The sequence below is a fragment of the Emiliania huxleyi genome, assembly GCF_000372725.1.
Source record: "Emiliania huxleyi CCMP1516 unplaced genomic scaffold EMIHUscaffold_40, whole genome shotgun sequence".
Taxonomy (NCBI): Eukaryota; Haptophyta; order Isochrysidales; family Noelaerhabdaceae; genus Emiliania; species Emiliania huxleyi.
In genome coordinates this window covers 186,283-212,078 of record NW_005198965.1, presented here as the reverse complement: position 1 = coordinate 212,078, position 25,796 = coordinate 186,283, and the positions used below count along the sequence as shown (strand labels likewise).

Here is a 25,796-nt window from a genome sequence, read left to right as displayed (position 1 = left end):
AATTCTGAAGGGCTCGGCAGCCAGTTGTGGGGTGGTGGAGGGCGTGTTCCAGAGCTTGGTCGTACACTGTGGTCAGCATCTCTCTGCCATCCAAACTCGCACGTTCCCGCCGTGTTTGCGCTCGCCGGCCTTGTCGCATGCACATCACTCCTGATATGTATGTGTCCTCGACGTCGAGCGGTAGCGACTGCGACGCGGCGTCGACGGCCTCAGACCTCGTTTGCCACGAGTTCAGCCAGCCACAGGTGGCCCTCTGCCTCGGAGGCGCTGCGCGCACGTTTGTTCAGCCGCTCGTTTGGCGATCGATCCAGACAAACCTGATGCAGGCATTTGGAGGAGCTGTAACGGTGCTGGCGGCCATCAAGGCGTCTGACGACCGCGGTGACCGTAGACCGTCGCATGGGGGTCTTGTATCAACCACGGTGGCGCAGATCCGCATGACACTGCGTCGACTGGGTGCTGCGGATGAAAACACAATTGTGGCTGAAGCGCAAACACTACCCGGCTCGCTCACGATTCCCGCATGCCAGTCTGGGCGGCAGCGCGCCACGCCACTAACTCAGAGACAGCTAGACCTACTGGACTCCTTGGCAGGCCAGCTCAATGCTCGACGCGCGTGCTCACTCCTCTTGAGGAGCGCGGAGCAGCGGCGGGGCTGGCGTTTTGATTATGTCATCTTTGCACGGCCGGACCTGATGTGGGCATTTGCCATTCGCCCGTTTTGCCTGTGGGACCTGAGTGTCTCCGTCCGGAAAGGGGATTGGGCTGTGATGGGTCCACGTGCGCACGCCGACGAGTGGCTCACGCGAAACGCCGCCGAGTTCTTTGAGTGGTGCGCGCTAGCATGAGTGAAACGCCCGTGTAGCTCTCAGGGCGCCTCCTCTCACAGCATTGCGCTTGCATACAGCTCGCGGGCCTTTGATGTCGGCTCTCAAGTTCCGGAGCACTACATGGCCAACACCAGCGTTCAGAACGACGACTTTGGCGAGCGTATCAGCGCGCAGCTGACGCGGCAGCGAGGTCCAAACTACCCGCACAACACTTGCGGGCTGCGGGCTGCGCTGGGCAAGAAGCGCTCAAGCCGAAGGGAGATCGCCCAATGCCTAAAGATTTCGGATCAGAACGCGTGCGCAAACGTGCAGCTGTGAGAACTGAGATCGCCACAGCGGGGTGCCTCTCGGAGTGTACTCTCGGGGGAGGGTTTGAGGGCTGTGAGCGAAGTGCGAGCCGATCAGGCTCCAAAATACGCCCTCCCGTCTCCCGCGTCGACTAGTCCGCGACGAAGGACCGGGAAGCGAGGACTGACTGGGGTGCAGTGCGCCTGTCTGAGTGCGCACTATAGTCGCGTCCCCCCGCCCGCCGTCTGATCCTGTTGTATGTTGTTGAAGTGGGGACTCTGTCCTCATCCCATCCCGCTAATAAAAGCCGTAGAGCGTGTAGTGCGTACGTCAGTAGAGCGTAGTGCATTGCGGCCCGACGTCTCCGTTTGCTCGTTTCTTAATTCTTTTGTTTGCCTTTGTTAGTGCTAGCACGCGTCGCAGTACGCTCTGGCTCACAACACTCGGCACGGGACTAGAGCGCGCACTGGCACGGCGGACACAGGTACATCACAGGAGCCGCCTAAGCGACTCCTGCGGAGGACGCACGCTCACGGCGGGGTGCCAGGTCGATCTAAAAAGGGTACACCGCGGAGACGCGCTCCGGCCAGTGGAGTCTGACTCCTAGTCATTCACATTGGGTCTCCTCGAAAGGAGAACGCCTCATATTACATTGGGTCTCCTCGGAGGCGGAGAATGCCTCATATTACATCGTGGCGGAGAGAAGGCTCAGCTTGCGTTGCCGGGCTCACTTCCACTTGCAGAGTGGCGACTTTCCGATGTTGCCCATCTTCGCCTTGATCTTGTCCTTGAGGTATTCCGGCATGCCAACCACGGTGTCAGGGTAGCCCTCGTAGCCCGCTTTGTGGCTCCAGTCGTACGGGCAGTCGAGGTCCCACGCACCGCTCTTGATGTCCGCTGAAAGGGCGGGCGGGCGGGGGGGGGGGGGGGGGAGTGCCCCATCTCATCTATAGGGCTGTTGGAGGGAGTGAATTGAATAAGTTGTTGAATAGGAGGGAGGGGAGAGGGGAGAGGGGGGGGGGGGGGTTTACGCGCCATGAATCGCGTCCTTGTACGGCGAGATCAGCTTGCCGCCCGCAACCAGCTTCTTCTGTAGGTAGTCGCAAACGGCGAGGGCCTTGGCCGGCTCGTACTTCTTGGACTCGCACGTGATCATCGCCGGGTGCCACGGATACTGCGGGTGCTTGTCCTCAAAGGAGCCGTCGCGGTATGGCTTCCACACGCCGCCAGTCGAGTTGTAGTAGGTCTTGGACGTGTCCCAGTAGAACTCTGGGAAGTGCACGGTGTTGATTCCGGCACGCTTGTAGTAGTGCGTGCCCATGACGGCGCCCGTCAGCTCAGATTGCCCAAAGTGCACGACGACGTCCGGCATGCCCTGCAGCATGGGGTAGAAACCCTTCTCGGCCACGTAGCCCGACATCCAGTGGTTGTCCTGCACCGCGTACGCTGATGCCCCGACGTGGCCGTTCGGGGAGTTGAAGTTCTGCCCGTGCCACTCGTGCGCGTAGGTGACGCCGTCTGGCGAGCCGTACTTGAAGATGGTCTCGAAGAAGCCCTCGACGTTCAGGTAGTACCAATCCCAGCGGCTTGAGAAGCTGATGCCGGTGTCCTTGGCATCCTAATTGTCAAAAGGGGGACTCAGAGCCGGCTGCGGGAGCGCAGCGAAAGCGACCTAGAGAGAGGAAGGTCCTGAACGAGCTGGTTCATTGGCCCGAGGTGCTCGCCGAGCGTGCTCTTGACGCTGACCGTGGCGCCCGTGTCCTGGAGCGCCTCGAGGACATTGTTGCGCTTGCCACCAAAGGGAGTGTCGAAGGCCCACGGCCACGCGGTGGTGTTGTGGTTGTCGGTGAAGCCAATCGAGAGCGTGGAGATGTCCACCTTGGACGGGTCCTCGAACGGCACGTCTCGCGACATCGGGTCGCCTGCCGACTTGCCGCGCATGTAGTTGTACATGACCGCGCACGACATGACGTCACGACAGAGTAGGCCGGGCCGATCGGTCTCGAGCGAGTAGAGGCCGGTGCCCTCGCGCGAGAACGTGCCGAGCGCGGGGATGATCGTAGAGATGCCGTTGCCGAGCGCGGGTGCCTGGCACGACGAGCCCGTCTGCTCGCAGATGGCCACCGGCACGACGCCGAGGCACACGGCGTTGCCGGAGCCGATGGACGAGCCGCCCGAGTTGCCTGGCCCCGCGGAGTAGCCTCCGTGCAGGCACGAGTACACGGTCCCGTTGAAGTTGGCCGTTCCCCAAGTGAGTTGCGGCACCGACGACTTAAACACGGGCACGGCGCCCGCCTTGATCGCGTTGGTCGCAAGTGGGGACTCGAAGTCGTCAATGACGTTGTTGAGGTACTGCCACGAGCCGTACGCGGTGGCGACGCCCTTGAGATCGAAGGTGTCCTTGATAGCGAACGGGATGCCCTGCACGAAAGAGGTGTACTCGCCGCGCTCGAACTTTGCGTCGGCCTCCGCCGCCCAATAGCGCGCAATCTCTGCAACCGCTCACACACGCACTCAGGTCAGGCACGGTCCCGGAGGCTAGAGATGCTTGGGGCTTGTGTTGAGGCCGGTGGTGGGGGCTTGTGTTGAGGCCGGTGGTGGGGGCTGTTGAGGCCGGTGCATGGTGGCGATCCGATGTGAGAGGCAGGTGAGGGAGCTTGCACCGTACGCTGGCACTTCGACCATGTTGTACTCCGCATCGTACTTCTGGAGCATCGCGATGGAGATCTCGGTCAGCTGCGAGGATGTGATCTTGCCGGAGCGCAGTAGCGACTGCATCTCCAGGATGGACAGCATCATGATTCCCTCGTCCGTGTCGGGCAGGTCAACATTCGGCAGGTCGAACGAGACGTCGTACGGGTCAGTGACCGAAGGTGGCTCGTTGAGCACACGCGTCTGGCCCAGCCCCATGAGCACCTTGTTGCGATAGTTGTACACGCTGCCCGAGGCGGTCTCGCGGAAGGCGCGTGAGGCCTCGACCTTGCTCGACCAGGCGGTGACGTCTTCCTTGTAGTAGACAGAGTCCTCGTCGTCGTCGTAGTCGTCCACCAAAAGGAATTGCTCGAAGTAGTACGCGCCATTCTGCCAAGTCACAGGGGCGAAGCGAATCAGCGGCCGGGCGGGGCAGGAGGGGATTGCAAAAGCGTACCGCAGGGCAGGTCGGCTCGGGCTTCGGGGCGAACGCCACGAAGTTGGGCAGCAGCAATGACAGGACTGCCGTCATGGTTCCCTTGACGGCGGGACAGAGGCGGAGGGGTGAGAGCTAACACGCGCGCAATCCGCCGCCGCACGGCGGACCTGAAGCGGACAGCGGAGACAGGGGTGCGGCCTCAGAAGGGGACAAAGGGGGACAAGATGTGTATCGCCACGAAGAATTCTTTTTGCCCACAGCACCCCCACCACTCATTCGCCGGGGCGGGCGCCTGAAAGCGCCGCTGCGCAAGTGCGCAACAAACCCGAGGCGCATCGTGTGAATGAGTATTCTTATACGAAACCACGACGACACACACCAGTCGACTCGCATCGGTTGCCTCGGCATGAACGGCGGAGCTATTCTCGCGTCCACACCACACAATTTTAAGATTTTTTTTGCAATACATTTTTTCTTTGTTTCCTTGGCAAATAGCAAAAGGGCGGATTCGAAAATTACATTTACCAGCCCTCACCCCGGCCGTGCACGAGAACGCGCGAAACCGCTCAATGCGCCTCTTGCCAGTCTCGAATCCGCCCACGCAGCGCTTGGTTTGGGAAGAGGAAGATATGCTCGAGTGCCTCGCCCGTCATCGGACTCGTCGACTTGGTCGCGAGCCAGCGCTCGATCTGCTTCCGCTCGTAGGCGGATTCGATTATTGAGCGGCTTGTCCAGAGAGCGTACCCTTTTACCTTGCTGGCTGCACCGAAAAAGGTACGCGAACACATTTACGCCGCTCTCTTGATTTCGCAGCGCGCTTGCACAAGGGACAGAGACCCGCGAGGGCCGAGGCAGAGGACCACCAGCACCACCTAGACCCGTACACCACTCACCACGGAGGCAGCGTCGTTGACGCGAGGGCGAGCGTCGACCCGCAAGACCAAGAGCGACACCAGACCATCGAACAAGACCAGCAGGTAGCAGGAGCCACAACGATGGGGTCGAAGCAGAAGCATCTAAGAGCGCCCGCTTGCCATTCATCACGAGCTGCGCGCGCTCTTTGCTGAGCAGAGAGTGTGGTCAGAGGACAGAGGTCTCTCTCCCCCTCTCCCCCTTCGCACAGACTAGAGCGCGCAAAGTGTACAGGATTGCCTTGCGAGGCTCAGCGCCTCAGCCGCAGGTGCCGCCGTCACAGCCTCCAGTCACGACCTTGCAGGACACCGAGACGCCGATGTTCTTCTTCTTGGCGTGGATCTTCGCCTTGAGGTACTGGGGCATGCCCGAGGTGTCCGGGTATCCCGCGTAACCAGGTTTGTCGGACCAGTCGTACGGGCAGTCGAGGTCGTGGGTGCCGTCTGCGATCGCGGAGTGGATGGCGGCGATGTTTGGCGAGATGAGCTTGCCGCCTGTCACGAGGGTCTTCTGCAGATAGTCGCACACGGCGAGGGCCTTGGCCGGCTCGTACTTCTTCGACTCGCAGGTGATCATCGCCGGGTGGTGCGGCGTCGCGGAGTAGAAGTCTTCGTAAGCGGCCTCGTGCGCCGAAGTCCAGTCGCCAGTCGCCGTCACGTCCCAATAGTACTCCGGGAAGTGGACGGTGTTGATGCCCGCCCGCTTCACCATGCCCTTGTTGACGGCGCCGTTGAGCTCGCTCTGCGCAAAGTGCACCATCACGTCTGGGGGGGGGGGGGGGGGGACTCAGTCGCAGCCGCTCGAGGCCGCGAACAGGTAGGGGAGGCGGTCCCACTGCCTGGCATCTGCTCCTCGAGCATCGGGTACATGGCCTTCTCGCTGACGTAGCCGTGGATCCAGAGAGTATCGAGGTAGGCGTAGGCGCTGGTCAGGATGTGGTGCTTGTGGTCCCCCTTATCAAAATTGGTGTTCTGGCCGTACCAGACAGGGCCATAGCTGGTACCCTTGTCGGAGCCGTACTTGAACAAGTCCTCGAAAAAGCCCTCGACGTTGAGCCAATACCAGTCCCACCTGTGCCGACGGATCAGGCGGGCAATCAGCGGGCACCGTGCGCCAGAGTTGGGGAGGAGCCGGGTCAGGGGGGGGGGGGGGGAGCGGGGAGGGGAGGCACGGGAGATACTGACCAGCCAAACCACTCGTTGCCGATACCGGCCTCCTCGTAGTCCTTGAGAAGCTGAGGCGGGTCGAAGAAGTCCGCAAGATGGTCCTTCTGGGTCACGGTCGCGCCGGTCGCGACGAGCGCGTCGTACACGTTCGTGCGCTGCCCTTTGAGCGGCGTGTCCCAAGCCTCGGGCCAGCCGGCCGTGTCTGAGTTGTCGGCGAAGCCGATGGAGAGCGACGAGATGTCGACGGATGCGGGGTCCTGGAAGGGCACGTCGCGCGACTGCGGGTCGCCGTCCGACTTGCCGCGCATGTAGTTGTAGAAGACGGCGCACGACATGACGTCGCGGCAGAGCAGGCCCGGGCGGTCCGACTCCATCGAGTAGAGGCCGTTGTTCTCGCGCGAAAAGGTGCCGATGGCGGGGATCATCGTGGCGATGCCGTTGGCGATTGCGGGCGCCTGGCACGACGAGCCCGTCTGCTCGCAGATGGAGACGGGGACGACACCGAGGCAGACCGCGGTGCCGGAGCCGATGGACGAGCCGCCAGAGGAGCCCGCGCCCGCGGAGTACCCGCCGTTGAGGCACGAGTAGGTGGTCCCGTTGAAATTCGCGAAGCCCCACGTGAGCTGGGGTACCGAGGACTTGAAGAGAGGCACCGCGCCGGCTTGGAGGGCGTAGGTGACGAGCGGCGACTCGGTCTCGACCACGTTGCTGAGGTACTCCCACGAGCCGTAGGCGGTGGCGTAGCCGGCGAGGTCGTACGTGTCCTACTCGCGGCATCTGCCCTCTTTGCTCTCTACCGCCGCGCTACTCCCCCCCCCCCCTCTCTCTCTCCCTCTCTCTCCCCCTCTCTCTCCCTCTCTCCCCCTCTCTCTCCCTCTCTCTCTCTCGCTCTCACTGGAGGTGCGCCTTGATGGCGAACGGAATGCCTTGGATGTACGACTTGTAGGTGCCTGCAGCGAAGTCGGCGTCCGCCTGCGCTGCGTACTGCATCGCCAGGTTCTTGGTGGGCACCTCGACCATGTTGAACTCGGCGTCGTACTTGTCGAGCATGTCGAAGGCGATGTTGGTCAGCTCGGTCGACGTCATCTGTGGTGACGCAGTGGGGCGAGCCATGCTTTGTGGTAGATGGGGGAGCGCGAGGGGGGGCAGGGGGTGTGAGGGTGGCGGCGGTATGGGTGGTGGCGAGGACGGCGGAGGAGTGGGTGGAGGCGGCGGCGGCGGAGGCGCGGTGGCGAAGGCAGCGGCGGCGCGGGGGGCGGCGAGGGCGGCGAGGGTGAGGGTGTAGGTGAGAGGGCGGTGGCGGCGAGGGTGGGAGGGAGGGTGGCGGTGGCGTTGGCGGCGTGGAGGTAGGGAAGGCAGGTGAGGGTGAGGGCGGCGGCGACGAAGGGGGCGGCGATGACGACGACGGTAGGGGTGTGTCTGCCTGTCCCGAGCGGAGCAGGTACTGCATCTCGAGGACGGAGAGCATCATGATGCCCTCGGGCGTGGCTGGCTTCATGACCGCCGGCAGGTCAAACGTCACCGCGTCCTTGGGCGTGACGGAGGGCGGCTCGTTGAGCACGCGCGTCTGGGCCATGCCCATCAGCACCTGGAGGGAAGAGGGCTTGTGGCGGCGGGTGGCAGGGCGGGCGGCAGGGCGGGCGGCAGTGGGAGCTGCGTGTGCAGGCGTGTCAGAGGCGGCAGCCACACCTTGGACCGATAATTGTACGCTTCCTTTCCGGCCGGAAGCGTACGGAAAACTCGCGAGGCAGCCACGTCGAGCGGCCATGGGTTGTTGTCGACGCCATCTTTGTAGTGCAGCGAATCGGCAGACATGTCGACGCCCTCGGTCCATGCAATGGTCTCGGTGAAGTAGGTGGCGCCGGGCGCCGGGCACACCGGCTCGGGCGCGGGGGCAAAGCCCAGCGAGAGGAGAGTCAGCATGCTGAGGGGTGCAGAGGCCAGCGAGGGGGGAGCAGGCAAGGGCTGAAGCACCCGGCGATCACTGCTCATCATATCACGCGATTTTCTTTTTTTTCCGAAGATAGGAGGAGAGGCCAAGCAGCAGGGCCGTGGGCGGCCGCGGGTATGGGTCGTCGGCGGCGTTCCCGGACTTGCGCCTTCGCCGTGGCATGCATCTCTTGCGCCTGAAGCGTGACTGGGCGTGTGTGAGCGACACTGCTCGGCGACTGCCGGCACACTGTGAGACCATGGGCGTGAGGCTCAACCGCGCTACCAGCGCTTGGCCACATCGGCCCCGAGGTCAGATCATTCTACTCTGTTGATGGTGACACTTGTCTACTCGCGTGGAGCCGAGCAGGAGGGCCCGGCGCACAACCCCTCGACACAACCCCTGTGCAACTCATCAGCCTCCGGCTCCGCAATCCGTATACGCTCTACGGCTCTTTCTAGCCGCTCTTTCTAGCGCAATCAGAATCGCACACACGACAGATACAGATCTGGATCGCACACGCAGTCAGTCGCACACGACACATACATCATCTGGTTCCGATCTCAGGCCCTAAGAAGCCCCCTCTCGAGACCGCCAGATCTGCCATGCGAGGACGGGAGAGTCGCCGCAAGCGCTGTGTACACTAGCAAGATTGCCGAGGGGGTCTGGATCCAACGCGTCTATGTGGAGAGGCACACCAACCGACGGCCGGGCGACGATGTCGCGCAGTCGCTCGCGCTGCAAATGGCCGCCAGGAAGTGCGCACCAGGGAGCCTCGAAGAAGGACGTACAAAGTCCCCGGACCGTTCCGCGGGGTTCGGGGTCGTGGGCGGAGGCGTCCTCGTACAGACTTTACATGAGGCCGTCCGCCATGGCGAGGGGCGAGGGGACGCGCTTGAGCGGGGAGTCGGGCCCGTGGAGCGCTGCAACAACCTTCTTCACCTTGTAGAGGAACTCGAGGTCGAAGGTCTCGGCGCACTTGTCGCAGAAGGTCTCCTCCTTGGGCATCGCCTTGCCCCAGATGGTAAACGACATTGGCGCCCCGTTCTCGTCGACGCCGATCGGCACGACCACCTGCACGCACGGCAGAGCAAACAGCCAGCAATCATGGGTGTCGGGTAGCGACGCAGGTGGTTGGCGCCGCGCACGCCTTGGAGATGTGAATCATCTTGAAGTAGGAGTAGTGAACCGACCCGGTCGTGCCAGTCGAGCCCATCTCAACGGTGTCGTAGGTGCCGTCGGTCATGTTCTTGACTTCGATTGGGATGGTGCCCATGGCGTTCTCCGAGTACCTGTGCCGAGCGCGCACAGCAAAAGGTGAGGACCTCTCGCCTCAGGGCCCAGGCGGGGGGTGAAGAGCACTTTTGGATCGGGGTGAACTGCGTGGGCGTGATGATCATGTCGACCCCGGTCTGCTCGAAGTACATGTTCCAGAATTCGGGCGCCAAGGTTTGGTACACGCCGCAGTAGCGCAGCTTCGACTCGCCGGTGTTGCCGTTGTAGCCGCGGAAGCAGCCCGCCGGACCGTGCGACACGCCGACGGGGCGCGTGTCGTCGATGACGTCGGCGATGGTCGTCGTGTTTGCCAGAAAGTAGTTGTGCTGCCTGCGCGCAGCAGCAAGGGGCGGGAAGGGGGGGGGGTCCCATGGCGTTCGTCGGAGGATGGCCCGAGAGGGAGAGGAGCGGATCGCACCACTGCGCAATCTGGCCGGTAAACGTCTGGGCGCAGACCGAGTAGGTCCAGGGTGTGCCGGGCTCGAACTCGAAGCCGGAGAGCATGTGGTAGAGCGCGTTGACCTTGCCGAGCGTCGGCGACTCAACCTCGGGCCACTCCTCTTCGGTCATCGAGAAGCCGGCGCCCGACACGATCATCTTGGCCTGCCGCGAGACACGGCGGGCGCGGTGGGTAGATGCAACCATTCGGGCTGCTGCGGCGGGGCCAAGTCCGGCGGGGCAAGTCCGGCGGGGCAAGTCTGCAGGCCTGAGAGAGAGCATTCCGCAGCGAGGCCGACGCACGGCGATCGGGGCCGGAGTACGAGAGGCCGCCGTCGAGCGCTCGGACCGAAGCGGGCACGTTCAAGTTGACGAAGATCTCGGTGGGGAAGCCGATTTTGATGGCATCGTTCGTCATGGCGGCGACTTTGGCTTCCGCCTGTGGCGAGGGGGGGGGGGGGCGTGCAGTGCCTACGAGAGTGCGGCAAAGGGGGCCCCGGTGGGGGGGGGGGGGGGGGGCGGCGCACATTAGCGTGCTCGTCTTGCAGCCCGAGGACGGCCATGTCAAAGAGGAGGATGTCGTCCATCGAGCGTGCGTTGGTGCCGAGCTGGTCGCGGAAGTGTGTGATGCCGGGGTTGCCGTCGTTCGGGTACTTGTTGCGCGGCGGGTCGTAGCCTGCAGGGTTGGGCGGCGGCGCTCGAGATGTGCACTCACTGCACGCAGGGTCGAATGAGTCGGGGCTGGGGAGCAACTACGTCCGCACCAAAGTTGCCGTTGGCGTGAGCCGGGCAGCGGGTCGATCCGCCCGTGTCCTCCGTGATGGCAAGCGGCGCGATGTAGGAACCGACGGCGGACGCGGAGCCGCCTGAAGAGCCGCACACGGCCAGCTCGAAATCGTACCCGTTGCGTGTGACGCCGTTCATGTGGTTCCTGCGAGACGAGGGCCGGAGGGATGCAGGATGGCGGGGAGCTTGGGTAAGAAGAGGCGGGGAGAGGAGACGCGCACATCGTCTGCCACGAGCAGGCGTACTCAGGCACGTTGGTCTGCGGGGGCGGACGGGGGAAGGGGGGGGGTGAGCAGATGGCAGGCCAGGGCTGCAGAGGAGTGCCAAAATACACGCGCCTTGCCCATGATGATTCCATTGGCCTCCTTGATGAGCTTGAGGAGCGCGGCGTCGTCGGTGGAGTAGCAGCCGTCGAGAATGCCGAGGCCAGCGCCGCCCGGGTAGTCAGTTGATGCCATGGTCCCCTTGGCTGGCACGGGGAGGCCGTAGAGCGGCGCGACCGACTCGACTCCATCCGCGGCGGCCTTGTCGTCGATCGCCTGCGCGTCCTCGATGATGTAGTGCGAGGTCTCGTACGAGGTGACGAACCACGCGTTGAGCATCTCGTAGTGCATCATCCGGTTGACGAGCGCTTCCGCGTACTCTTTTGCCGTCACCTCGCCCGCCTTGAACGCGGCCACATAGTCGGCGGCGGTCATCTGGTACAGCATCTTCTCCCGCGCCGTCGGCTCCATGGGCGGGCAGGGCTTCGTGGCGAACACGTCGGTGAACCACGCGCCAATCTCCGGGTACAGGTCCGGAACCTGGGGAGGGCGGGATCGGAGCGATGTGAGGTCTGAGGGAGGAAGGGGAAGGCGGCCGAGGGAGGGGCCGGACCTTGGCAAAGCCTTGGCCGCGCTCGTAGTCCTGGTCGATGATCTCCTTGGGCGGGAAGTCGGGGTGGAACTTCACGCACTCGATTGAGTACTTTGGGTCCTCGCACATGAACTTGCCGACTGAGGGGAGGAAGGGGGGAGGGATCGTCAGCGAGGCAGTGAAGCAGCGGGACGAGGCCGCAGCGGCGGGTCGAGAGACACAAACCAGCGGAGTGAGAGGCGAAGCAACGGAGCGCGGGCGTAGCGAGGCTCTGGCAGTCCTCCAGTGCGCGGGCGTGCTGCGTGTGCGCAGAGGAGTGTGCGCAGAGGAGTGTGCGCAGAGGAGTGTGCGCAGAGGAGTTGCGCAGAGAAGCGTGCGTGAAGTGAAGTAATAGGCGGAGACGGGCACGCGCCTGCGTCACACTCGTACTCGGGCGGCGACGGCGGGATGACGATCGAGCTGAAGAGGAGTTTCTTGTCGCCATGCGAGGCGCCCTTGGAAGGCTTCACGGTCGCCTTTTCGCTCACGCGATCGACGAGGCCATCGGCGTCCACCACCAGCTTGTCTGAGGCCGTGGAAAGCTGGCGGCGCGAGTCGCGCACGCCGAGCGGGTTGCGCCGCGGCTCCTTGGCTGTCGCCTCCGGGGCGCCCGTCAGGAGAATCAGGAGGGGTGCAACGCGAAGCATTGTGGATGGGAGTACAAGAGGGGGTGCAGAGAGGGGGTTATAACACGCCCCACAGAGGATTCTACTTTGTGGAGGGTGAAGGGATTAGCTGCCGTCGAACCCCGCGGCTCTCGCTTCAGGTGTGAGCCGGTGAGCGGAGAGCGGTGTGTGCGTGAGTCCTGAGTGCGTGAAAATAGAGACGGATAGACTGAGGTCACAGGACGCCTCGAACCGTCACCGCCACCCGCTCCCCGCTCCTCGCCGTGAGCCGCGCCGCCACGCCCGCCGCGTGCCGCGGCGGCACCAACTCGGGCTCCGTGGCTCGGGTTACACCAATCCTCGCTACCCAGCGCGGCCAAAGGATGTCCACCTCGAGAACCTCGAGAATGAACACACCAGTGAGGGAGGGCGAGACGATCGAGGGGTCCCGTACCATGCGGAATCGACCCTATCAAGTGCTCAAGTGCTCAAGTGCTCAAGTGCTCACATCATCGAAGCCCTCAAAAAATTCTGCTTTCGCGCCGCGGCAGTCATTTTGAGCATCTGACTGGGGGCACGCCGAACTGGTACTGGTAGAGGTCGAACTTCTGCCTATCCCTATGCGTGTGCAAGGTCTAACCGAGGCGCTGCCGTGGATGTTGTCATTTTCCATTTTTTAGTACAATACGTTCCAGTTGTCGCACGGACGGCCCCAGGGGCGGTCGTGCTAATATTTTCGATCTCGTGGGCGGCGGAGCGCCCACATCTCTCTCTCTCTCTATCTCTCCTCCTCCTCCACCTCCATCCTACACCTCCTAAGTGCGCACGCGAGGGGCGCGGAGCTCAAGACTCGAGGTAGGTGCGGAGCCGCACGACGAGCTGCCGCTGGTCCTGCAGCTTGCGGAGGCACTTGGCCTCGATTCTCCGCACCTGCGGTGTCCGCAGGGCGGCGGATCGGGGAGGCAAGAGAGGGGGGCGAGCAGGGGCGGAGAGGGGCAGAGGAGGGGCCGGCGGGGTTGTCGGGAGGGCTGGGGTGGGATGCATGGGTTGCGAGGGAGGAGCGCGCGCCTCCCGCGCCGACACAGAGAAGAGGACCCCCACCTCCTCCGCCGTCCTCCGCCCCTCGCCCTCGTCGAGCGCGTAGAGTAGCTCCATCATCTTCGCGTCGCGCGGGTCGAGCAGGCCGGCGAGGGACTGCTTCAGCAGCGCGCGCAAGTCGCGCGCCGCCAGCGCGTCCGCGGGGTCGCACCCCTCCGGCGCCGGAAGCATGTCGGTCAGCGTCGCCGACCCGCGCCCAGACGCCCCGCCGGCAGGCATCTGCGCCTCCAGCGAGACGGTGTCGAGGCCGGAGCGGAGGGCGGTCTGCAGCTGCCCCTCGGTGATCTCGGCCGCCTCGGCAAGCTCGCCGTCGCTCGGCCACCGCCCCTCGCGCAGCATGAAGAGGTTGCGCAGCTGCTTGACGCGTCGCAGCCGCTCGCCCGCGCGCACCTGCGGCGAGGCGGCGGCTGGCTTGGAGGCGGGCCCAGAGGAGGGGCGGAGGGCGAGAGAGGCGGAGCGCGGCGGCGGCGGCGGCGGCGGCGGCGTGCTGGGTGGAGGGCGCGCGGGTGGAGGGGTTGGGTTTTCGGCGGTGATCCAGCCGAGGGGTGGGTGGCGCGGCATGGCGGGCAGGCGGCACCGGCAGGCGGATGAGGCGCGAGGAGGTGGAGGCGAGGCGTCCGATCCGCATCTGGATCCAGTGGACGGAATAGGTGGAGAAGCGGCAGCCGTACGACGGGTCGTACCGCTCCGCCGCGGAGATCAGCCCCAGTGTCCCTTCCTGGATCAGGTCCTGGATCGGGACTCCGCAGTGCCGGTACCTGCTGTGCGCGTCGAAGGACGAATCGGCGGGCGGTGCCGCGGGCGGTGCCGCGAGCGGTGCCGCGGGCGGCGCGAGCACAGTGGAGGCGGAGGTGTCGACGGGCGTGTGCTTGTGCCACAGACGGGTGGTGGGGCAGGGTGGCGAGGGGAGAGGTGCTCTCGGAGGATGCCGCCCACCGCTGCGCGATGTGAGCCACAAACGGGAGGTTCGAGACGATGAGGCGCTCCCGCTGGCGGTAGAGCAGCGCGAGCGAGCGCACAAAGGCGCGCTCGTCCCCGACGAACCCGATCGCCACCGACCACTCGAAGTGGCTCGGCGCCCTCTGCAGCCGCTCCGCCAGCTCCTCGCGCGTCGCCGTCCACCGGCGCAGCATCTTCATGTCGAGCGCGAGCCCCTGCTCCTCCTCGGGGGTGAGGCGGCTCCGTATCCGCTCGGCCACCTCCTCCGCCGCGGGCCGCTCCGGCATCTGCAGCACCGAGGCATCACACATGGCGATGGACCTCGCAGCGGCAGTGCGCTGCAGCGCAGGCTCGGCCCGGCCGGCCACGGCGCGCAAAATTGGAACCGGCGGCGACGAGAGGAGCGCCGCGGGCGACGGCTGGACGCCAAAAAGAGCTGCCGCTATCAACATGGCGCAGCGACACCGCCGAGAAGCGAGATGCAGAAGCGGGCTGCAAAAGAGCACCTTTGGCTTGATCGGCAGCTCTGAGCTCGAAACCCCAGGGCTTCGACGACATACTTGAATATAAAGAAAATCACGCGAGCACCGGGAGGCATCACCATGCGGAATAGACGATACACAGACGAACACACACACACGTCACACCGCGCCACTCTCACAAGCTCGCTCACCTACTAATATTTAACATCCACTTAGAAGTGGACTTTACACGATTTGAGCGCGTCGCGCCCAGCGGCTGGAGAGTGGACTCCCCTCCCCGGCGCCGCCGGCAGGGTCACGGCTCGGCGCCGCCGGCAGCGCCACTCAAAGAGTCAAAAGTGTCTGCACTCTTTGCGTGTCCGGGGTGTCCGGCTGTCGCGCCCAGCCAGCGGCTGGATTGGGCGGAGGGACGGGCGGCTCGACCGGACCGCGGAGGGCTCGCCGCCCCTTGGAGGGCTTGGTCCTGCAAGGTCGGCCGACGACGAGGCCATCGCGGAGGCACAGAGCAGTAGCACCGGCGTATAGCCCCTGTAGATTGACGTTTGGCCCCGGCATAGAGCAGGCATAGAGTTGTTTGGTATTGGCGGCGCGTCGCAATCACCCGCCCGCCGTCCCGGCGGTCCCGCAGCTCGCGCACATCTCCCTCTTAACCCACCTGTAACATCACATAATGGTATTGCTAAAAATCGCAACTTGGATGGACTTTCTCTTGTACGAAAAGTTCTTCACATAAACGCAAGAGGCAAGTGACAGTCGTGATTTCTTGTTGGTCTTCAAAAATCTCTCTCTCTAAACGCACAACCCCGGGCCGAAATCGCAGGCTTCTCCGAGCTGGCTCCGAGAGCGCCGACGCGCGACGGCCCGGCCGAGGTTTTCCCGGGCGGGGGCGGCGACATTAAATCGTCCCGCCGCCGCCCCTCCTCGGGAGGTCGGGCCGTCTCTCCGGGGAGGCGTGGTCCTCCTTGTCGCAATTCATGCATGATGGTCAGGTTGCCGCCGCAGTGGGTCTGCCCCCGCGCCCCGGCGAGCCCGTGTGTGCCCCGACACCACTCAACAACTCGCAGAGGCCGAGTCAGCTTGTCTCCCTCACCTCCTCCGCTAGCTGAGTCACTTGGAGCACTTGGAGTGCAGTCATCAACCGCACATCCAGGGCCGACGATAAGGCGGCCGCCCTGACCACCCAAGACAGCGCTTGCAGAGCTCCCGGAGAGGCAACATTTCGTAACGATCGTCGCTATTGGCCATCTGCCTCCTGCAGCCTCTGTTGGGGTGGAATGCGCGGGATTTTCGGCGCGATGCCTCCGGCGAGTATACGGTACTGCTCTGCCGCAAGCTCTCCTGCGCGCGCGTGACGTGTGGGGCGCACGCACTGCGCTCGAAAGTCGCGATTTGGGAGAGAGATGGCAATAGGCGCTCGAGCCGGCGCGCAGTGGAAGGGGGCGCCGCGCAGGGGGGTCGGGGGGGTGCGAGGGGGGGCGTGGGTCGAGCGCGCACCGGCCGGCTCCGAGAGCGGCCGTCACGTCGAAGAGGGGGGCTGGTGCTGCTCGAATGACGAGGCGTGCCGCTCTGCTGCGCTGTCGACAGCCCCTCTTCCGAGCCGGCGCGTGGCGGCGAGCCGCGGCCAGTGTCGCTGGTGCGGGGGCGGCGCAGCGTGCATCGGCCGGCGGCGAGAGCGGCCTTCACGTCGATGAGGGGGGTTGTCGGCGACTCGTGTGGCTCGAGGCCTACGCTGCGCCGCCCGAGCCCTACTGCCGATCCAGCGCCTGGCGTTTGGGGCGAGCCGCAGTCGTCGTCGCTGATGGTATGGCGGCGGCGGCGGCGGCTCGCCCTTCCCTCCGGCCGCAATTCCGATCCCGCCGCGCTCGCGGGAGGTCGCGCGTATATATTTATAGAGAGGAAGGGCTATCCGTGCTGCTGTGCGCCCCCTGTGGTGCGTGGTTGCTTTCAAGTTCTTAGATCACAACCCAAGGATGATATAATAAGGCAAAAAGATCGTTGCGCCTTGCCGATCCGCACCTACCTAGGCTCTTGGCGCGCGTGCTTTTTTCTTTTCCGTTTTTTCGCGGTACACTTACACAACCATCATGTGTTTGCTGTTCGGCCCCCTCGTGGCGCCTGATTTGCGCGTCTCTCCTATCCCGTGCCCATCGCTTCGGCTCGGCGCACCCGCGCTGGCGGCGCACGGCTCGGCCGACGACCTCTTCAGCCGGTACGCCGCCGCGGCGCCGCCGGTGCAGGCGGGGCTGTACGCTCGCTGCTGGAGCATTGTGGACGAGGCGGTGCAGGCGACCGTCCCCGGTGCGAGCGTGGACGCGAGCGCCTACGGCGGTGAGCTGGAGGCCTTCGTCGCAGCCGGCCCCGACGACCCGGAGGCGGTCCCTGAGGAGCAGCGCGAGATGCTCGGCAAGTTGGCCGACACGGCTGCCTCGTACGTGCGGCTGGTGGATCCGGGCCGCCTGTCGTACGGCACCCGCTACCGCACGCTCAACGCACCGCTCGGCGCCTACTTTTGCGGCATCTCGCTCTGGCCGCGCGAGAGCGTCGACGTGCCCAACTTCACGCTCTACTTTGGGTCCGGCTCGGCCGTCAACCCGGACCGCGTCTTCCTGCGGCTCGAGCTCGTGCCGCGCGTGGACACGGACACGGACGCGGCGTACGCGGAGAGGTACTACGCCCCCTTCAACGACCGCTTCTTCGCCATGGCCGCCGACCCAGCCTTTGAAGCATACGTCTCCGACTCGGCGTACGCGCGCGGCGCGCAGGCGCCGTCGGGGCTGCGCTACTTTTTCGACGGCACGGAGGCAAACATGGAGGCGGCGGCCTCCGCCGTGCGCGAGCTGGCGGCGCAGTGGTCCGGCTTTGTCGACGCGGCGGACGAGGTCCCGCCGCCGAGGGCCGCGGAGATTGCGCGGCGGGACGCGGTGATCCGGCGGGTCGCCGCGGACTCGTCGCCCGACAATGCGAACCGCGCGCGCGTCTTTGGGGCGGAAGCGTTCGCGCGCACCAAGAACCTGCTCTGCGGCGAGCTGCCCTGACCGAGCCGTGACCCTGCCGGCGGGCCCTGCCGGCGGCGCCGGGGAGGGGGAGTCCACTCTCCAGCCGCTGGGCGCGACGCGCTCAAATCGTGAAGAAGTCCGCTTCTAAGTGGATGTTAAATATTAGTAGGTGAGCGAGCTTGTGAGAGTGGCGCGGTGTGACGTGTGTGTGTTCGTCTGTGTATCGTCTATTCCGCATGGTGATGCCTCCCGCTCGCGTGATTTAATGCCTGATGATTTTCTTTATATTCTCAAGTATGTCGTCGAAGCCCTGGGGTTTCGAGCTCAGAGCTGCCGATCAAGCCAGAGGTGCTCTTTTGCAGCCCGCTTCTGCATCTCGCTTCTCGGCGGTGTCGCTGCGCCATGTTGATAGCGGCAGCTCTTTTCGGCGTCCAGCCGTCGCCCGCGGCGCTCCTCTCGTCGCCGCCGGTTCCAATTTTGCGCGCCGTGGCCGGCCGGGCCGAGCCTGCGCCTCTGCGAGGTCCATCGCCATGTGTGATGCCTCGGTGCTGCAGATGCCGGAGCGGCCCGCGGCGGAGGAGGTGGCCGAGCGGATACGGAGCCGCCTCACCCCCGAGGAGGAGCAGGGGCTCGCGCTCGACATGAAGATGCTGCGCCGGTGGACGGCGACGCGCGAGGAGCTGGCGGAGGAGCAGGAACTCCAGGCTAACCTGGTTCGTGGGCCACTGCCGACGCATGCGGCCCGCGCAGCGCGAGTGGCGGCGAGGTCGAGCGCGGCGGAGCAGGCGAGCGCGCACGCAGCGGTCGGCCCGACGGCACGCCCACGGGAGGCGGCTCTATGGACGGGGGGGTGGGGGGTGGGCGAGGCGAGGCTGAGCGCGAGGTGGGAGAGGGGCGTGCTGGCGCTGCCGAGCACCGGGGTAACTCGAGTCGCTAAAGATCGAAGAGGCGCGCGCAGCGGCGGAGGCGCGGCGCGAGGAGCCGTGCGCTGGCGCCGCGCAAGCTTCGCCGGCGGTGGCAGCGGGCGCTTCGAGCGCAGCCATGCCGACCCCGAGGCTGCTTGCGGGGGGAGGGAAGTGTGCGCGGCCGCATCCACGTGCTGCAGCATCCCCGCCGCCGCCCGGCAGCGCCGTCGCTGGCAGAGCCGCGAGCGTTGACGGCACGAGCAGTGCCGTCGAGTCGGTCCCTGCAGCGTGCGGACGAGGCGGGAATATGGGAGGTGAGGCGGTTGCGGCGAGATGCGCGACGCTCGACGCGCCTGGCCTTGGGTGGAGCGCCGCGTCGAGCGAGCCGTGGTAGGCGCGGTCCCCGAGCGACGAGCGTGCGGACAGGGGCCGTCGAAACTCCACCGACGTGTCTTCCTTTGCCTCGGCCGCATGCACAAGAGAGCCCGCCATGTGCTTGGCGCCGAGGCTGCCGACGCTGCTGCGGCCTGCGGGCATGCGAGCCGCCTCCACTGACGTGAGGCCGGCCATGCCTGGCGCCGCCACCGGTGCTTCGGGCCGGCGAGGCGATGGGATGCGGTGCTGGTCGAAGATCACGTCGAGCCGCACGCTCGCGGCGCCAGCGCAGCCAGCGTATCTGCCTCCTGCGTGGACCGGCGAGCTCTCCACCGGCGAGGACTGCATGATGAACCCGCCGGTGTGCCGTCGAAGCAGGTGGCGTTTATTTTTGCTTGGGCGGCACTCATGCTGAAATTCTGCAAAAACCCTGGCCGGCCCCTGCGGTGCCCCTACCTACCTACCTACCTACCTACCCTACTTATGGGAAACTAAAAAAGAAATCACTCGATGGGTGAAGGTGGGGTACTATACCAACTAGAGTGATGGTTGGTGGTACTCTCCTGCATCCACAGTCCTTCTTGTGACATGGGAGGCCACTCTCAAGCCCTACAAGCATCAGATCACCCATTTGGGGAGTGTTGACATCGTGATTTCCGCGGAAAATTTCTTTTTCTGCTGTGAAAATTTCAGCTTGAAGAGAGGGAAAAACCCGACGGGAGGGCCCAGACCTACCCTACCTACCCCGGCATGAGTGCCGCCCAAGCAAAAATAAACGCCACCTGGTCGAAGCGAAAGAATTTAGCTGTGAACGCCCAGGGCCTCCAGGGCTCGAGAGGCGAAAGAGAGCGTCGGGCCCGCTCCTCTTCGAGACAAGGCGTCACGGCTGGAATAACAGAGACCTCGCATGCGACTTCGCACGCAACCTAGCCAAGCAGGGGATAGCGACATGGTCGGACGTGTCACAACGGGGCACCGGGGAAGTGTTGTCTGTTGACGTGGCCGCAAATGAAGCGAGTCTATGGCCTCAAAGACAACACGACGGAACATAGCGAATACAAGAGGCTGGCGGAGCAGCTGAACCGACCAGAGTGGGAGCAGCTGCGAAGGAGTGGAAGTGGGCGGTAACAGATCAGAGCGCACACGGACAGGAGACGGGATGGAGGGAGCCCAACAGGGTACTGAAGGTGAAGGCAGCAAGGAAGGCGCCGACCTGCTATGGGGGGGGCAGGGAGGAGGACGGTCACGGATGGAAGTACCTGTGCGAATGGGAAGGTGAGCAGAGCGACAGTTGGGTGTGGCACGATAAGATGGAGAGCGTAGGATATATGTCGGTGAGCTCGCTAGCACATGGGAACGGGAGCTAATACATGCGCAAGGCGTGGGATGGAAAGCGGCGTCCTTCCGAGAGTGGCTAGAGCACCGCAGGCGGCTAGGGAGCGCAGGACACGGGCCGGAGGCAGCGCAAGCGGACAGAGCACTAGAGACATGCGACGGAAAGAGTAATGATCCGTCGTGGAGCGATGTGCTCGACCGATTCATTGAATACAGCAGGGAGGTAAACGGGGTGTGCACAAGCGCACCCAACATGACAGAACACACGTTTGAAGAAGGGCGAACCAGGATGGACATCCGAGTGGAGGGGAAGGCCAGGACGCTCCTACCTCGGAGGGAAGAAACCGGCGCAAGACAGCGGCACGCACCTGGGGTCAAGAGAGGAAGGGGACCAGCGAGTGATAAAGCTAGAGGGGACCCCGGGCCTCGATACGAACGCGACATGGGAGGAGGAGATACCCGAGCAAAATAAGATCACGAAGGACGCGGTGAGAAAGATGATGGAGAGACAGGAGAGGGAGCGACAGGAGGGGAGCCTCGGGGCGGATGAGACGTTGTTCCCAGAGGGGGCGCCCCAGAGACTCATAAACTGGAAGAAAGAAGACTACGAGCTGTTTGTGGGGCACGGACACGGGGCGAGCGCGATCAGAGTAGGGGAGCTACAGGAGGACCCCCTCACGCGCTTCTTGCTCAGATACGACGAATTTGAGACGGGGGGAGAGCTGACGGACGGCAACGGAAAGCGAATTAAGATGGGAAAAGACAGCGAGCCGCTGCGGTCGGGGAAGGGACGAGCCCTGAACGTGAAGGTAGCGCAGACATGCCTCGCGTTGCACGTCTCACACCAGTTCACACACTTTGCGGCGACGGACGGAGGAAAGGACCGTGAGGACAAAATGGCGGAGGATGGAAAGTACGTGCCGAACCCTAGGGTGGCGTACGGCGTGTTCGAAGGACCGACACGATTCGGAAAGAGCGTCCCGGGAGACGCACAGGTAAAGGATCCCAACGGAATCGGACCCTGCGAAGAAGGGGAGATACGGACAGCGTTTGGGGCGGGAATGTGGGGAGGAAAGCTGCCGAACATGTGGGAGCCGATAGACGCGGAGATGTACGCGATACTCGCATACTTACGCAAAATGGCGAGCGCGAGCAATGCGCAATCGCGGAGGTGCTTAGTGCTATGCGACTGCAAAAACCCGCGCTGCAGCAGATTGAGAATGCGCACCGCAAAGGGATACCAGAAGGCCTGAGGGACTGGGACGTGGGAGAGAGGCGGGCTCCTGGAGGCGATCGCTTACACTATAGATCGAAGCTAGAGGCGGTGGTCTTCATGTGGGTGCCAGCACATGTGGGAATAGCCTGCAACGCTTACGCCGACGCGGTGGCGACAGCACACCTCGGGGACAACGACTCAGAGGACGCCTCGTGCTATCGCCGCATCGACCACCTTGTATATCGCATCCAGGCACGTTACTGGGCGCGCCCGTTCGAGGTCTTTCGGGAGCGGCGCCACGTCACCCAACTTGAGCACGGAAGGATGCGCTACGAGACTTCCTGAGCGGTGCACATGAGAGAGATTTTAGGAAACCAACAAGAAATCACGACGCCACAGTGATTTGGGCTCGGCAGCTTGTCAGCCCTCAGCCGAAGCTGGGGCCGGTCCCGGCCGAGAGAGCCCGCGCCGATGAGTTCGACGCGGTCGGGGGGGCCTGCGGAGAGGCCAGCAGATGCCAGCGAGGTGGCGATCGCTGTACTTCATGGTGCCCTCGGTGGGGCGGCTGACAAGCCAGAGGTCGATACTCTGGACGACCCATAGGATGCCACGAATGCCTGAAGGAGAGGGAGGCGAGGCCAGAGGCAGGCTCAGCTGCTCTCGGGTGATCCCGCTTTGGTGGCTGAAGGACCCGATGGTCCTGTCACATTCGTGTTCCGAGTCGTACGGGTAGAAGAATATCGCAAGGAAGGGGCCTCGCAAAGATGAGGTGTGTCGGACAGTGCTGCCAGTTCGTCCATCGTCATGAGCCGCCCCGTCTTACCCAAGCTGTGGCGCTCGATCTCCCGTCGCAGCTCGGCCGCCTAATTCTTTTTCTCGTTTCGCGCTTGATATCCCCCCCCCCCCCGGTCGCCGGCCGCCAGTGTCGATAGCCACGCGAGCCTGTCACGCGGTCGACAACCCACCGCCGCCTCCCGCATGAAGCTCTCGGACGACGAGGAGAGCGAGCCACTGCAGCGGCAGCAGAATGGTCTGCGAAAGGTCGGCCGGCGCGGCCGGCCAAACCTGCTGCCGTGGCTGATCGCGGCGGCCGGGTCTGCCATAATCATCGGCGCCGTGATCCTGCCGCTCTCGTCGCGCTACTCGCTCTGGATGATGCTGCTGCCGCCCTCGGCCAAGACGCTCCGGCTGAGCGCCGCCGAGGCCGAGGCGATGGCGCGGCGCCACCGCTTCCTCTTCATCGCCGGCCCGCACCGCGGCGGCACGACGCTGCTGTGGCGGCTGCTGCGGCTGCACCCTCAGGTGGGCGCCTTTGCCGAGCGGACGGACGGCGACTTCTCCGAGGGCGCCTTCTTGCAGTCTGTGATGCCCACCTTTGGCGTCGGGCGCGAGCGCGAGGACTGCCTCCGCGCCGGCGTCCGGCGGGTCGGCTCTCCGCCGGCGCGCGGGGTGGGGCGGTACGGCTTCGACCCGGGCGCCCACCTGACGGAGGCGTCGCCGCTCGCCTCCCTGGCGAGCCGCGACGCGCTGCTCTCCCAGTGGGGCTACTACTGGGGCGAGGCTGGCCTCGAGCGGCCGCTGCTGCTCGAAAAGACGCCCACCAACATGCTGACGGCGCGGCTGCTGCAGTCGCTCTTCGCGCCGCGCACCTCCTTCCTCGTGGTGACGCGGCACCCGCTCGCCGTCGCGCTCGCGCAGCACCGGATCACCTCGTGCGGCGGCGGCGGCGGCGGCGGCGGGCCGCCCGAGGCGGTGGGCGAGGCGGTGCTGCACTGGGCGCTGACCCACACGGTGCTGCAGCGCGACTTGCCCGCCCTCTCCTCCGCGCGGGTGGTGCGGTACGAGGACCTCGCCCACGCGCCAGGCCGCTGCCTCGCCGCCGTGGGCCTGCGGGCCTCCCGGACTCCCGGACCTTTCCTGGAAGCTTCCTCCTGTAGGCCGCTGCCTCGCCGCCGTGGGAGAGTGGCTCGGCGCACCCGCCTCCGAGGGCGGGGCCGGCCTCGACCCCGCCGCCACCCGGCGCTGGATCGGCGCAGCGGCGGGCGAGGCGGTCGACGGCGGCACGAACGCAAAGTACGAGCGGCAGTATTGCGACGGCCAACTCGCCACCGAGCAGGGCCGGCAGTCGCACTGCCGCGTCGCCGGGGCGCTCCAGCCCGCCGTCGCCGCGCTCGGCTTGCAGTACGACGTGGAGCGCGGCGGGCCGCTCGGGTTCGCGTGCTCGGCGGAGCGAGTCGATTGCGGCGCGGCGGGCCGAGGAGGTGGCGTGGCGGCCGAGGCGCGGCTGCTGCGGGAGAGGCTGCTCGGCAGCCTCTCCTCCTACCGCGAGCCGGCCGACGAGCCGGCGGGCGGCGGGGTGCCGCTCGGAGGGCCGCTGCTCCTGTGCGCTGGCGCTGGGGACACCATTATGCGCGAGCGACATACAGCAGTGAGATCGGCTTAGCGGGTGGAGCAATTGGAGAGTGCAGTCATTACGTAATGTCATTAAATACACTGCCGGGTTTTGTTCTGACTGCGCCTATGTTAGTGCGCCCCGATACCGATCATCTGGAGCAGAGAGTTCCTCAAAAATGCGACGCATGCACGGTGTCGCCCACTCGGGGCGAGGCGGTTTGTGGTTCTGCGTCGACACATCTGTCACGACGACGCCAGCAGCTGGCAGAAGCCGCTGCAGATGCTGCTGGATCTCGTCGACACCAAAGTCTGCCGCGTGCTCGCACGAGTCCATCTCGATGCGTAGGCCGCGCAGGCTGCCGAATTTGCGAAAGCTGCTCCACTCCTCTGCGCTCATCGCATCAGCCGAGTCCCAGTTCAGTATCAGGTGCTCAAGCTGAGCGGGCAGTACACTGCACAGGTTGCGGAGCCAGCCTCTCGTCGCCTGGAATGAGAGCAGACCCAGGTCGAGGTTGCGAAGGCGCGGCAGCCGACCGAGTAGGGCGAAATCTTGCATCGAGTCGAGGTACAGAGATACAAGCACTTCAATCTGAGGGCTGCCGCGCAGGAAGGCAGGGACATAGGCGACTCGTTCAAGGGTAAGCCCCACGGTGAGCCACTGCAGCCTCGGCAGTGCCGCGTCGACGATTCCGCGCTTGTCCCACCAGGCGGCAAAGCGAGGGTACACGTAAAGCGGCAAATTCAGTGGTAGACGCTGTAGGGTTTCCATATGGTTCGTCAGCCATGTGAAGAACTTGAGCTCGGTGGCACGCGCCCGACGCGCCGCCTGCTGGTGCACGTGCAGGTTGGGAGGGAGCGCCGTGCAGGAATGCGCCGTCGGCGGTTCGTAGTCCATTGGTGTCAAGTCGAACCACAGGGTCGAGAGGCGCGGGAATCGACGCCGAGAGAGCGCCTCGATCATCGGCAGCAAGCGCTGGCACGCATCGCGGTAGCTCTCGCTCATAATGGTCTTATCATACGGTTCTGGCAGCTCCGGCTCGACTTTCACCAGTGGGATCTCCTCGACGAGGACGCACTCGACATGCGCGAGCCAGGCGTCTGGGATGCGCCGCAGCTCGTCCGCGCTCACGGGCAGCGCACCGACGGGCGCCGCCAGCGCGTCACGTGCCTGGAGGTACGTCGCCACTTCGCCCTCGAGTGCGCAGCCTGGTCGGCGGCGAGGCTCGGGTGTGTTGGCAGTGAGCGCGGCCTTGTCCGCAGTGAGTAGGAGACAACGCGACAAGGCTGGCGTCTGAATCACCGCATGCCACTCGGTTGACAAGCGGCTGAGTCGCACTCGCTGCCATACTGGAACGTGGCCGAGCACGAGCGCCCACATGTCACGAGGCAAGACCGGCAGCGGCCCTGCAAGCTGCACGTTGTGCAGGGCGACAGAAAGCTTTGCGTGTGGAAACTGCACTCCCACGCGTAGTTGAGCACGCAAGTCTAACACGTATCCAACGCTGCCGTTGAGGTCCGGCCGGCTTCGCAGGTTGTCGATTCGCACTCGTTGGCCTACCGGCAGCAGCAGCAAGATTTGGTCCTGCATCCGTTGCTTGCGCTCGGCAACGGAGCATTGTGCCAACGCGTCCATAATCACGTCGCGCCGCGATTCCGATATCGCGTCGCTGTCGATTGCAGCGTTCATGAAGTCGTCAAACAGAGCCTCGACGTCGGCATCGGCGCACGCCATATAATGGATGCGGCACGTGTAAGGTGTAACCAGGGCAGGACCAGGCAGCGCGCGCGGCTGGCCGGTGCGC

At 64.8% G+C, this 25,796-nt stretch overlaps 7 protein-coding genes across 7 annotated transcripts; 2 read left to right on the top strand and 5 right to left on the bottom strand.

Annotated features, from left to right (window-relative positions):
- Positions 1-1,845: 1,845 nt before the first annotated feature.
- EMIHUDRAFT_451302 (hypothetical protein) lies at positions 1,846-4,341 on the bottom strand (the record flags this gene model as incomplete). Its single annotated transcript, XM_005770119.1, has 5 exons — positions 1,846-2,004; positions 2,200-2,736; positions 2,814-3,610; positions 3,782-4,199; positions 4,267-4,341. The coding sequence occupies 5 exons, from the start codon at positions 4,339-4,341 to the stop codon at positions 1,846-1,848; spliced, it is 1,986 nt and encodes a 661-aa protein (XP_005770176.1).
- A 473-nt stretch (positions 4,342-4,814) lies between these two features.
- Positions 4,815-5,289, bottom strand: EMIHUDRAFT_209699 (hypothetical protein; the record flags this gene model as incomplete). Its single annotated transcript, XM_005770118.1, has 2 exons — positions 4,815-5,008; positions 5,202-5,289. 2 exons carry the CDS (start codon positions 5,287-5,289, stop codon positions 4,815-4,817), a joined length of 282 nt encoding a protein of 93 aa, XP_005770175.1.
- Positions 5,290-5,418: 129 nt separating this feature from the next.
- On the bottom strand, positions 5,419-8,249 carry EMIHUDRAFT_209698 (hypothetical protein; the record flags this gene model as incomplete). Its single annotated transcript, XM_005770117.1, has 6 exons — positions 5,419-5,924; positions 5,996-6,231; positions 6,345-7,090; positions 7,338-7,412; positions 7,786-7,914; positions 8,016-8,249. 6 exons carry the CDS (start codon positions 8,247-8,249, stop codon positions 5,419-5,421), a joined length of 1,926 nt encoding a protein of 641 aa, XP_005770174.1.
- Positions 8,250-9,108: 859 nt separating this feature from the next.
- EMIHUDRAFT_102453 (hypothetical protein) lies at positions 9,109-12,296 on the bottom strand (the record flags this gene model as incomplete). Its single annotated transcript, XM_005770116.1, has 10 exons — positions 9,109-9,330; positions 9,549-9,861; positions 9,950-10,134; positions 10,319-10,408; positions 10,497-10,645; positions 10,734-10,900; positions 10,977-11,014; positions 11,088-11,558; positions 11,632-11,750; positions 12,032-12,296. 10 exons carry the CDS (start codon positions 12,294-12,296, stop codon positions 9,109-9,111), a joined length of 2,019 nt encoding a protein of 672 aa, XP_005770173.1.
- An 801-nt stretch (positions 12,297-13,097) lies between these two features.
- Positions 13,098-14,743, bottom strand: EMIHUDRAFT_209695 (hypothetical protein; the record flags this gene model as incomplete). Its single annotated transcript, XM_005770115.1, has 4 exons — positions 13,098-13,184; positions 13,338-13,742; positions 13,930-14,110; positions 14,289-14,743. 4 exons carry the CDS (start codon positions 14,741-14,743, stop codon positions 13,098-13,100), a joined length of 1,128 nt encoding a protein of 375 aa, XP_005770172.1.
- A 2,546-nt stretch (positions 14,744-17,289) lies between these two features.
- Positions 17,290-17,763, top strand: EMIHUDRAFT_56235 (hypothetical protein; the record flags this gene model as incomplete). The annotated part of the gene is made up of 1 exon (XM_005770114.1): positions 17,290-17,763. A coding segment is annotated over one exon (474 nt), but the record flags the coding sequence as incomplete, so codon positions are not given.
- A 4,815-nt stretch (positions 17,764-22,578) lies between these two features.
- Positions 22,579-24,043, top strand: EMIHUDRAFT_102450 (hypothetical protein; the record flags this gene model as incomplete). The annotated part of the gene is made up of 2 exons (XM_005770113.1): positions 22,579-23,533; positions 23,637-24,043. 2 exons carry the CDS (start codon positions 22,579-22,581, stop codon positions 24,041-24,043), a joined length of 1,362 nt encoding a protein of 453 aa, XP_005770170.1.
- Between the last annotated feature and the right edge of the window lie 1,753 nt (positions 24,044-25,796).